General features: G+C 49.1%; 1 protein-coding gene across 3 annotated transcripts; it reads left to right on the top strand.

Moving 5' to 3' along the window:
• Positions 1–6,570: 6,570 nt before the first annotated feature.
• ZNF688 (zinc finger protein 688) lies at positions 6,571–12,163 on the top strand. Of its 3 annotated transcripts, XR_009492799.1 has the most exons (6): positions 6,571–6,992; positions 7,306–7,419; positions 8,639–9,655; positions 9,838–10,012; positions 11,566–11,672; positions 11,915–12,163. XR_009492799.1 is itself a non-coding variant. In XM_005224970.5 (3 exons), exons 1-3 carry the CDS (start codon positions 6,797–6,799, stop codon positions 9,157–9,159), a joined length of 831 nt encoding a protein of 276 aa, XP_005225027.1. In that variant the 5' UTR covers positions 6,571–6,796; the 3' UTR covers positions 9,160–9,812.
• The last annotated feature ends 307 nt before the right edge of the window (positions 12,164–12,470 follow it).

Below are 12,470 nucleotides of genomic sequence, written 5' to 3'. Positions count from 1 at the left end.
CTGACTCCAAATTGCCATTTAATATGCTTCCCAAATTCAATATAATAGTATTTTCTGGTTGTACCAAAAAAAAAAAAAAAAACCCAAAAGCAAGTAATTTCAACTCTTAAATAAAAATTATTTATAGCAGCAACATGGATGGACCTAGAGATTGTCAAACTGAGTAATGTCAAAGAAAGACAAATATCATATGATGTCACTTACATGTGGAATCTTAAAAAATGGTACAAATAAACTTACAAAACAGAAATAGAGTCACAGATGTAGAAATCAACCTTATGATTAGGGGTTGGGGGGAGGGAGGGATAAACTGGGATTGACAAAGACACATACTATATATCAAATAAATAGCACAGTATACAGTATAGTACAGGGAACACCACTCAATACTCTGGTTTAGCCGTATATAGGAAAAGAATCTAAAAAAAGAGCGGATATATGTATACCTAAGTCACTTTGCTGTGCACATGAAACTAACACAACAGTGTAAATCAACTATGCTCCAATAAAAAAAAAAAGTGCTTGCACTTTAAAAATGAAGTAGGATTTCTACTTTCTTAAAAATACCACTAGAGCTACTAAAAAACTTTGCATTTACAAAATAATTGATAAAAATACTCCTCTGGATTGTATGAGAAGGTAGACAGGGACCACTGATGGACTAGGGTGTGTGATATTAATCACACGTAACTTCTTTCTTTCCTTGTTTTCAGTCTCTCCATTTGATGCAGGTAAATCTTTAGTCTCTTGGTGGCCATTTCCACCTGTTTTCCCTTTGCTCCCTTTTTCCCTTTTGTATCTGAAGATTCATCCTTTCCTGTTGCCTTCTTTGGCTTTGTTTCCACTTTGGCAGTAGATTTAGTTGACAACCTGCCAGGTCTCCTCTTGGGCTCCTCCTTCCCCACCCCCGATGAGCAGCTGACCTTCCTCTGGGGCACCCTGGCAGCAGAGTGGGCACATGCTGGGAGTGGGGAGAGGAGTCTGGAAGCTGGTCTGCCTGCCCACGGCTGCTCCTTCCCCTGCCGGAGCAGCTGGGACACCTCATGGGCCCTATTTTTGTTTTTTTTTGTTTTATTCTCTTTCCTTTTTGCTGTTCCGATTGGGTGACTTTTAATACCCTTGTCACCCAGATCACCGGTCTGTTTTTTTCCCTTCTCTGACTTCCTGCTGGTTTCCACTAGTGTATTTTGGTGTCAGTAAATGAACTCAAAAGTTCTAAATCTTTCTTTTTTATAGTTTCTAGCCCTTTGCTGAAGGAGGCTTACTCTTCAGGTTAGTTCTCAGAGACAGCGGTTCTATATGTGGTTGTAGTTTTGGTGTGTCCTCCACCAGCTTGATATGAAACTGAACAAAATTTTTAAGAGATGGTCTGCTTCATTCCCCAGTGTTATTAATCATTTATGAGCTGTAATTTGAACACAGATTTTCAGATCGAGTCCTGTCCAGTTAGTGTTATAATTACAATAACTATAAGCTCCTATTTATTGAGTACTTACTTTGTGCAAGGCGCTATCCTAAGCACTTGGCTGAAATTAAATTCAACCTAAGGACTGTGGAATCCAGCTCTGCTGCCCCTTGAGCAGTCACTTGCCCCGTCACTTAGTTTCAGTGTCTGTAAAAGGGGAGACATCTGAGACCTTGGAGCATGGGCCAGATCAAATACAGGTTAGGAACCTATTTCCACAGCCCAAGGAGCCAGCCCTGCCTGAGTACCAGGGCACAGCGTTGGGATAAGCCTCCCTCCACTCCCTTACCTCCAGAACCCGCCTCAATCTTGCCCTTGGGCTTTTACCCACCTCCATTTCCCGGATACCCTCAAGAGATCTCAAGAGAGTAGCAGAAAGGAGTACCTTTACTCCGTTAGAACCTCTCTTTTAGATGCCAGAAAAGCCAGATCAAGAGCAATCTCACGGCCTTTCAATGCCGACCACCTTCAGCTCTGCCGTTACTGTACTGTCGGCCTTTTAAACAAACCGCCCCAGAAAATCCAATCCGAGTCTTTCTTCTCACGGCGACCCGCGCTGTCCAATCAACGCACGTTATCTATAGCCAGGGTTAAGCCTTCCGGTTCGTCTACTGGTACGTAGAGGACGGATTGAAAAAAGCCCGGATGTTGACGTCGAGAGGCGCCATCCTAGTTAAGGGCGGGTCTGTGAGCCCCTCTGGCCTTTTTCTGAGGCCGGGCGGAAACAGCTAACAGCATTTCCACATTTCCCAGAAGCCTCTCTGCGAAGCACAGAAGTTTCCCGTGGTGCTGCCCCCAGTCCCGTTGAAGGTGGCAGATGTGCCCTGGGAGGCCGGGACCCAGCGGATGAGGGAAATCAACCGAGGGGCCGGGAGGTTCGGTGGATGTGGCTGGGTACTTATTCCCGGAGGAGTTGAGGTGTCTTGCGGTCTGCCCAAAGGGCCATGAACCTGGAGACTTACAGCCTCCTGGCCGCGCTTCTTGCGGCCCCGGCGGCCCAGCGAGGACGCAGTACTCTGTGGGAGGGGAGGACTGATGTGCCCAGAGACGAGTGGGTTGGAAGTGTGGGGCACTGGGCAAGCGTCCTCAGCTCTCCTCTCGGGTTCTCATCGGAGCCCGGTGTTTGCCTTTGAAGTGAAGTGCAAGTCGCTCAGTTGTGTCCGACTCTTGGCGACCTCATAGACAACTATACAGGCCATGGAATTCTCCAGGCCAGAATACTGGAGTGCGTTGGGTAGCCGTTTCCTTCTCCAGGGGATCTTCCCAACCCAGGGATCGAACCCAGATCTCCAGGATTGCAGGCAGGTTCTTTACCAGCTGAGCCACAGGGACCCTTTTAGGAAGTAGTTCAGAGCCCACCCCTGCTTCTACCCCTTGTGGAAGGAGCGGTACCAGCTCAGCATCCAGATCTCACCTGCTGTTAGCAGAGACAAGAGAAAGATAAACACCTCCCCTACTCCGATCCTTTGCACACATTCCCTTCTCCAGAGCCCTTCTGTGTCTCCCTGAACCTCATCACCAGAAAGCTTCCTTTCTCACTGTACAGTGACCCAAGTGAGTGAAAGTCGCTGTCATGTCCGACTCTTTGCAACCCTATGGACTGTATCCATGGAATTCTCCAAGCCAGAATGCTGGAATAGGTAGCCTTCCCTTCTCCAGGGGATCTTCCCAACCCAGGGATCGAACCCAGGTCTCCCACATTGCAGGCGGATTCTTCACCAGCTGAGCCAGAAAGGGAAGTCCAAGAATACTAGAAAGGGTAGTCTAGCTCTTCTCCAGGGGATCTTTCAGACCCAGGAATCGAACCGGGGTTTCCTGCATTGCAGGCGGATTCTTTACCAACTGAGTTATCAGGGAAGCCCTGATATCACGGAAGTTATCGGGGAAGCACAATGGCCCAAGAGAAGACCTAAATTAGGACTAGTAGCACTCTTGGGCGGAGAAAGCAATGGCAACCCACTCCAGTACTCTTGCCTGGAAAATCCCCTGGATGGAGGAGCCTGGTAGGCTGCAGTCCATCGGGTCGCTAAGAGTCGGACTCGACTGAGTGACTTCACTTTCACACATTGGAGAAGGAAAATGGCAACCCACTCCAGTGTTCTTGCCTTGAGAATCCCAGGGAAGGGGGAGCCTGGTGGGCTGCCGTCTATGGGGTCACACGTTGTGGGACACGACTGAAGCGACTTAGCAGCAGCAGCAGCACTCTTGGGACTGCGTTGCTGCCATCTCTTAGGAGGGCACCTTCAGCCACCTGCTGTTAGTGTTCAGCCTGAAGGCTGAACCCATTTCCTTTTTTTGTTTAACTTTATTTTGTAGTGGCTCAGGTGGTAAAGAATCTGCCTGCATGCAGGAGACCCAGGTTCGATCCCTGGGTCAAGAAGATGCTTGGAGAAGGGAATGGCTACTCACTCCAGTATTCTTGCCTGGAGAATTCCATGGACTGAGGAGCCTGGCGGGCTACAGTCCAAGGGGTCACAAAGAGTGGGACACAATTGAGCGACTAACACTTTCAGTTTAATAGCAGATTAACAATGTGATAGTTTCAGATGGACAGTAAAGGGACTCAGCCATACATATACATGTATCCGTGTGTGCCTGCTAAGTCGCTTCAGTCGTGTCTGATTCTTTGCGACCCTGTGGACCAAGCCCCACCCCCAGGTTCCTCTGTCCAAGGGATTCTCAATGGATTGGGTTTCCATGCCCTCTTCCAGGGGATCAAACCGGTGTCTCTTACATCTCCTGCACTGGCAGGTGGGTTCTTTACCACTTAGCGCCACCTGGGAAGCCCCTAAGTGTATCTATTCTCCAAACTTCCCTCCCATCTAGGCAGCCACATAACCTGGAGGAGAGTTCCCTGTGCTACACAGTAGGTCTGTCTTGGTTATCCATTTTAAATACAGCAGTTGAACCCATTTTCTGAGGCTCCTGCTCACACTTGGAAACTAATTCACCTAACTGGCTTTTCTTTCTGGATTATTTCCTCCCTTAGAGTGTTCTGCTTTCTGAACTGCAGCTGGAAATATGCTGGGGAATTTTTTAAGAAGGAGCATATTACTTGTGATTAAGAGTTGAAATCACGGCATAGTTATCTTCCATCTTTATTTTTACCATGTTTGTATGTGTCAACAGTTGAGAGGTCTTTCTGACCCATTGAGATCTGCTAGCCCTACTTTAGAACAGCAAACTCTTAAAAGAATAAACACAAGGTTGGTGGGACTAAGTATGTCTGCATGTAAGGAGTGGTGCTGGAGGCTCAAATATTGGTATCTCTTGACCAAAGACTTCTTCTCTGAATATGTTTTCCAAAAATGATTATTAATGGGAACTGTGGCTTACTTTTATTTTGCCACATAGGCTCTTCTGAATTGGTAGGCCTGGATTCCAGGTTCAACTCAGTCCCCACTAGCTGTGTAGCCTTAAGCATGTATTTTTAAAACATTTTAGTTATTCTTGGCTGCGCTGGGTCTTCGTTGCTGCACGTGGGCTTTATCTAGTTGCAGAGAGCTGGGCCTACTCTCTAGTTGCAGTGGGAGGGCTTCTCGTTGCGGTGGCTCCTTTTGTTGTGGAACATGGATTCTAGGGCACAAGGGCTTCAGTAGCTGCATCACATGGACTCAGCAGTTGTGGCTCGAGGGCTTCATTGCTCCACAGCTTGTGGAATCCTCTCAGACCAGGGATCAAACCACTGTCCCCTGCATTGGTAGGCCTGGATTCTTAACCACATCCAGGGACATCCTGCCTTAAGTAGATTACTCAACATTTCTGAGCCTTAGTTGTCTCACTTGCAAAATAAGACCAATGTCAACTTCACAGAGTTGTCTGAGATAAAGTGAAGGCATCTAGGCATATCTTTATGATTCAAAGAATAGCAGAGCTGCCTCCTCAACATTTTAGTGTGAAAATTTTTCAACATTTCTAGAGTTTAAAGAATTTTATAGTAAGACTTCTTTGGTGGTCCAGTGGTTAAGGATCCACTTTGCCAACCAGGGAACTCCCTGTTGATCCCTGGTTGAGGAACTAAGATCCCACATGCCACAGAGCAACTAAGCCAGAGCGCTGCAACTACTGAGCTCAGGAGCCACAACTAGAGAGTCTATGCACTGCAAAGAAAGATCCTGAATGACGCAATGAAGATCTCCCATGCCACAACCAAGACTCAACACAGACAAATAAAGAATTTTATGGTAAACACTCATATGTTCATCATGGTGTGGTTGCGCCCATGACACAGGCAGGATCTTAGTTTCCCAACCAGGGATCCAACCTGGGCCCCCTTGCATTAGGAGCAGGGAGTCTTAACCACTGGACCACCAGGGAAGTCATTGTATTAATTTTTAAAAGCCATGCACAGTAATTATTTCGGAAAAACTTGAACCGAAATTTGGGTGGGAGGGTGCTCAAGAGGGAGATTATATATATATATATATATATATAATGGCTGATAGCCCTTATTGCACAGCAACACCCAACACATTATAATGCAATTTTCCTCCAATTACACACACACAGGTAATTTAAAACTTCCTAATTCCAGCTTCACCAAGAACCTTCCTACGTCGACTCCAGTCCAGAGACCAAGAGAGCCGAGCCGCTGGTGCAAGGAGTCGGGTGGGCCCCGCGGCGGGCGAGAGAGTAAACCAGTACGTGGTCTCTACCTCGGCGACCCCGGGTTAGGACAGGTGTGCGTCTTTCCGCAGGAGCCAGGACCCGCTTCCGGATCCGCGGTCGGGAGGTGTTGGGGCCGTTGGAACACAGTGCAGGGCTCCACAAACGCCGAGGTCCTTGGTGGGTTCCACATCCGGCTCTCCGAAACCTCTGTCTCGCTTCCTGCTGTCGCGGCCAATCACCCGCCGCCGTGCGACGTGGGCAGGGAGAGTGCTAGAAGGCCCGGGGCCTTCCATCTTTATTGAAGGCAAGAAAACTACCCTTTGCCTTCCAGTCTTTTACAAGTCCACCTGCGCAGCCATTGTATTTAAGGGCAAGTGAAAGATGAGAAGCCAGGCGGACGCCATGTTTGATACGGTCAAAGGACGGCGCCCTTAAGGACAGACAGAATTGAAGCCACTGTGTCGCCATATTTTCTGGAGGCACCTTCCGGGTCCCTTAACTCTGGTGTCTGTGTCCAAGCTGCCATGAAGTGAATAAACACCGAGGCGGTCTATTTGTCCCCATCAGAATCCCGAATCCCAGCCCTGCTACTTCGGTTCCCTTGGCTGCATACGGAAGCCGAGGCTGGGCGGGGCCTCGGGCTCAGGAGCCCTTCTTGTGGACGACGAGAGCTGAGGCCGGGCGCGGGGACCAGGCGGCCGCTGCTCGGGGCTGGGAGGCCCCATGGCGCCGCCCCCGGCCCCGCTCCTGGTGCTGAGACCGGGGGAGACCGGGCCTGGTTGCAAGAAGCCCTTGGCCGTGAGGTTCGCGGATGTGGCCGTGTACTTCTCCCCGGAGGAGTGGGGGTGTCTGCGGCCCGCGCAGAGAGCCCTGTACCGGGACGTGATGCAGGAGACCTACGGCCACCTGGGCGCGCTCGGTGAGGCCCCGGGTCAGAGCCCCGCTCCTGCTTCACTGGGGTTCACAGGGGAGATCAAATAAGGACCCGGAGGATTGTAAGCCTTAATCCCGCCCTATCCCACCAACAGCACCAGCCACCTCCCATCCGTAACGCTTCAGGTACCCCCTCGGGAGTCCTTCCATCCCACATCCGCTTCCTTCTGGAAGGCGCACTGCAGACCCAGTCCAGATTGAGCCTAAACTTTGAGGAGATGCTCTCACCCTGACGTGGGGGGCGCCGTCTTCCCAGGGCAGCCTCTCAAGCCAGCACCGTGATCCCTGTTCTCTCCCAGGATTCCCAGGCCCCAAACCAGCCCTCATCTCTTGGATGGAACAGGAGAGTGAGGCTTGGAGCCCCGCCGCCCAGGATCCTGAGGAGGGGGAAAGCCTGGGAGGAGCTCTGAGAGGTGAGGGATGGTCCCAGGTCTTCCCTGCCTGGCGTTCCAGAGCTTCCTGTATAGCAGTGTTTCCTTTCAGATCCCCACCTCCGGCACCCCTAAAGGAATGAAAGAGCCAACCGATGTTGGATTCTAGCTAAGGAAAAAAGGCAGACCTGATACTAAGTTTTCAGAACTTGAGACAACTTGAGACCAGAATAAGAATCAGGAGCCCAGACTCCCTCTCCTCTCTCTGCTCATTCTCTCATTTTCAGGAACAACTAAAACTCCCTAAGAGGTAAAGCGGAGAAGGCGATGGCACCCCACTCCAGTACCCTTGCCTGAAAAATCCCATGGATGGAGGAGCCTGGTAGGCTGCAGACCATGGGGTCGCTAAGAGTCGGACACGACTGAGCGACTTCACTTTCACTTTTCACTTTCATGCATTGGAGAAGGAAATGGCAACCCACTCCAGTGTTCTTGCCTGGAGAATCCCAGGGACTTCGGGGCCTGGTGGGCTGGCGTCTATGGGGTCGCACAGAGTCGGACACGACTGAAGTGACTTAGCAGTAGCAAGAGGTAAAGAACTTGCCTGCCAATGCAGAAGACACAAGAGACAGGGGTTGGATCCCTGAGTGGGGAAGATCCCCTAGAGGAGGAAAATGGTCACCCACTCCAGCCAGTATTCTTGCCTGGAGAATCCCATGGACAGAGGAGCCTGGTGGGCTACAGTCCGTGGGGTCTCAGAGTTGGACACAACCAAAGCAACTTAGCATACAAGAATGAAAGCAGCTTCAGGTCTGCCTTTTACATTCCTCAAGCAAAGCAAAGTGGTACAAGAGAAAATACCCAGTAATTGACAGCTTGGTTCTTCACTCCCCACTGGCCCTCACCAGAATGCTCCTCAGCAAATGTCTTTTCTCCTCTGTAAATGCCTTAACCCTAGCAAAAAAGTTGAGAAACCATAAAAATAATAGCTATTGCTAATTAAGCATTTACTAAGTGATGCTTCTACTCATGTAATCCTCCCAACAACCCTGTGAAGTAAAGAAAGCATTATGATTCCCATTTGACACATGAGGAACCAAGGCCGACCTAAGAGATTTGAACCCTGCTTATGGTTTTTCAAAGCCTGTGTGTTATTCAGTGGGCAGTACCTTTCTGGCACTTCTCTGAGGAAAAGCATCCTATAACCTGAGACAATATAAGCAAATGTGTTTTAAAAAGGAACTTGATTCCTGTTTCCTAGGAGCTACCCCCAACAAAAAGGAAGAGGAACCCGAAGCAGGACTAGGAGCCAAATCACCGAGAAAGGCTCCTGGGAAGGAGAGGCCTGAGGAGCTGGTTAAACACAACCCTGGCACGACCGTCAGCAAAACCTCGGCCAGAGCACAGGCACCCAGACAAGCTGTCTGGGACCAGGGTGCAGGTGCTCAGTCCCCGGCCCCTGTACCCAGCGCGGATGCTCAGGCCAGCCAGCGGCGCCACGTGTGTGCAGACTGCGGTCGGCGCTTCACCTACCCCTCGCTGCTGGTCAGCCACCGACGCATGCACTCGGGTGAGCGGCCGTTCCCCTGCCCCGAGTGTGGCATGCGCTTCAAGAGGAAGTTCGCTGTGGAAGCTCACCAGTGGATCCACCGCTCCTGCTCTGGGGGGCGGCGGGGCCGGAGGCCCGGGATCCGGGCTGTGCCTCGGGCCCCGGTCCGAGGTGACCGGGACCCTCCGGTGCTATTCCGGCACTACCCGGACATCTTTGAGGAGTGCGGGTGAGCGGCTTCTGCTGGCAGGGTTTGAGCCTGACCTCAGCGCTGAGGACTCACTGGGTCCCAAGGGAGGCTCCTGAGTCAGGGCTTTGGGACCCACAGTTCATCCCTTGGGCTTTCCTCAAGGATCCCTCAAGTTTCCAAGCTTGTAAAAAGAGAAGTGCCTGTAAAGATTCAAATAGATTAAACTCGACACCCCCTCTCTCCCCATCTTTCAAAAAAAAAAAAATGAAGAGAGTGAGATGCTGGACTTTTCTCAAAGTGTTATCTCAGTGGCAGGTGCAACTAAGATCAAAACTGTCTACAAAAATCCCCACTGCTTATCTGCAGCAGAGGTAAATGCCGAGGGGGACTAAGGCTGAGGAGGAGGCCTCAGATGGAGGGCCTGGTCAAGCCCTAGGTAACTGAACCAACAGGAGGCCCAGGCAGTGAAGTGGGTGGAAAGTGCACAGAAGCACCAGATGCAGACCTCATCTCTGTAGCTTGCTCTCAAGGCACAGCTGGTAAGTCACCCACCCTCCCTGAGCCTCAGCTCCCTCATCTGTAAAATGAGGATCAATAATATCTACCTCAAAGGGTTACTGTGAAGACTGACATTGTAACAAGATAATATGTGTGACAGAGTAAATGTGCAATAAACATTTGTTGAAAGAGTGAAAATGACTATTGATATTTTCTACTTCAGATCATGAAAAGAAGTCTGCTAAGGAAGCAGGGATAGCTGTGTTTCCAGATGAGTCACCTGGGGCTCCAAGTTTCACTGCTACAAGGCAGCAAAGCTGGAAACTGGCACTGCCCACATATTTCTACTACTTCCTATGAGCAGTCAGATTTGGGGAGAACACAGATCAGGGGCTCAGGTAAGAGTGAAGTGAGAGAGCCAGCCTTGCCTGTCGGGCAGTCTCAGCAGGAAAGTGAGAGCCCCACCATAGCCAGAGACCTTTCATTGAGAAAGGGCTGTCAAGGGATTTTCCTGGTGGTCCAGTGGTTAAGACTTTGCCTTCCAATGCAGGGGACTAGGGTTCAATTCCTGGTAGGGGAACTAAGATCCCACATGCCTTGTGGCCAAAAACCCAAAACATAAAACAGAAGCAGTGTTATAACAAATTCAATAAAGACTTTAAAAATGATCTAAATAAAGAAAAAGGTCTTAAAAGAGAAAAAAAGTCAACATTCAGTGACCATATTGAATGACTTCTATTGGAGGCACTGCCAGGTGATAAGGGAATCCCAAGATGAGGAAGACTAATTTCCCTCATTCAGCAACATCATCTGTGGGATTTTGTGTACGGCTCCAGGGACACACTGACTCAGGTCCAACATTCAAAAGATTGATTGGGGCTGTAGTGGAGGAGTCCAGAGGCACCACCATCCTGGTTGGTGATATGCCAGGAAACGCAACTTGGAAGAAAAGGAGTGGTTGTGCTTCCCATAGCATTACGTAAGAAATGGTTGTAGTGAGATTTTTCAGGCAGAGGAAGTAGCGATGGAGGCTTATTTCCTAGAAAGGATAAAAGACGGACACAGTGTAGAGTGGAGGTTAGAAGCATGGGCTCTGGAGTCAGACTGTCTGCCTTCAGATCCTGACTCAGCTGCTTTATAACTGTGAACTTGGGCAAGTCACTTCTTGCTCCAAGTCACCTCTCTATGCCTTACTTTCTTCATCTATAAAACCTGGATAATAATAGCATCTACCTCATAAGACTGATGTAACAATTAAATGAGGTAATACAGGATGACGCCTGGTACATGAGAGTTTAACAAACATTGGTTATTGTTGTTATTCAAACACAACACAAAATAGTATGTGAGCAGGACCAAGAGGAGACATGGGCAGTTCTTCTGAATCAAGGAAGTCTTCCTAGAGGAGGTACTTCCAACTGTTCTTGAAGGATGAGAAAGATTTCAACCAGGATGGGCATGTATGGGGAATGATCAGCAGCTCCACTTGATTGAAACATAAAGACTGAAAGTAAAGAATAATGGATACCAGATGCAGCCAAGAATCGGGACCTATCTGGGAGGACCACAGATCCTAGTGGGGGATCTTGAGGTTCACCCTGTAGCCACTGAGAAGCCATAGAAAGTCCCTAAGTAGGAGCGAGTTCCTGCTGTCAGAAACTGTCAGAAAATGTCTTTGTCTGGACTTCCCTGGTTGTCCAGCGGTTAAGACTCCAACTTTCCAATGCAGGGGCTGAGGGATTGATCCCCAGTCAGGGAACTAAGATCCCACATGCCCTGTGGCACAGCCAAATTAATATATATATAGGTCTTTGTCAAACAGTGTGCAGTGTGACCCATGAGAGGAGCCTGGGCATGAGACATGAGAAATCTACTGGGCAACTGCTCCCAGGTAGAAGCAATTAGTAGTGGGACCAAGCTAGAAAGCAAGACTTTTTTTTTTTTTTTGCAGTTGTCCTTGTCTGCTGACCTTGGAACTGGAAAGAAAGGTACTCCTGAGAGACTTCTGTCATAGAACCTGCATGGTTCAGTGAACTGACCAACATGAGCTGTGAACAAGTAAGTCCCAGAGGTTTCAAGTGTGGAGAGCAGCAGCAAAGGAGCCCAAGCACTGGGGGAGGGTATGAAGGTCCAGGGGTGACCAGTACTAGATGGGGTGAGTTATGGGGGGCAGGGGGAGAACTGAGAGGAGGAGCCACCAAGGAGAGGGGAGCAGAACCAGATATAATGTGTCAAGCAGAACTGCCCAGGTCAGCACTTGGCACAGAGCAAGTGCTGTCTACTCTTTCTCGTTTATCCAGTTAACACATATCTACTAAGACTGGAAGAAACACAAACTGGAATCAAGATTGCTGGGAAAAATATCAATAACCTCAGATATGCAGATGACACCACCCTTATGGCAGAAAGTGAAGAGGAACTAAAAAGCCTCTTTATGAAAGTGAAAGTGGAGAGTGGAAAAGTTGGCTTAAAGCTCAACACTCAGAAAACAAAGATCATGGCATCTGGTCCCACCACTTCATGGGAAATAGATGGGGAAACAGTGGAAACAGTGTCAGACTTTATTTTTTGGGCTCCAAAATCACTGCAGATGGTGACTGCAGCCATGAAATTAAAAGACGCTTACTCCTTGGAAGGAAAGTTATGACCAACCTAGATAGCATATTAAAAAGCAGAGACATTACTTTGCCAACAAAGGTCTGTCTAGTCAAGGCTATGGTTTTTCCTGTGGTCATGTATGGATGTGAGAGTTGGACTGTGAAGAAGGCTGAGCACCGAAGAATTGATGCTTTTGAACTGTGGTGTTGGAGAAGACTCTTGAGAGTCCCTTGGACTGCAAGGAGATCCAACCAGTCC

Source organism: Bos taurus, chromosome 25, assembly GCF_002263795.3.
Source record: "Bos taurus isolate L1 Dominette 01449 registration number 42190680 breed Hereford chromosome 25, ARS-UCD2.0, whole genome shotgun sequence".
In the NCBI taxonomy this organism is placed as follows: Eukaryota; Metazoa; Chordata; class Mammalia; order Artiodactyla; family Bovidae; genus Bos; species Bos taurus.
This window is presented reverse-complemented; position numbering and strand designations above follow the sequence as displayed.

Bases quoted from the DNA above. Each gene is read 5' to 3' on its own strand.
- ZNF688 (XM_005224970.5), top strand. From the start codon at position 6,797: ATGGCGCCGCCCCCGGCCCCGCTCCTGGTGCTGAGACCGGGGGAGACC. The intron at 6,993-7,305 runs GTGAGGCCCCGG...GTTCTCTCCCAG, and splicing joins CGGCCACCTGGGCGCGCTCG to GATTCCCAGGCCCCAAACCA. The intron at 7,420-8,638 runs GTGAGGGATGGT...CCTGTTTCCTAG, and splicing joins CCTGGGAGGAGCTCTGAGAG to GAGCTACCCCCAACAAAAAG.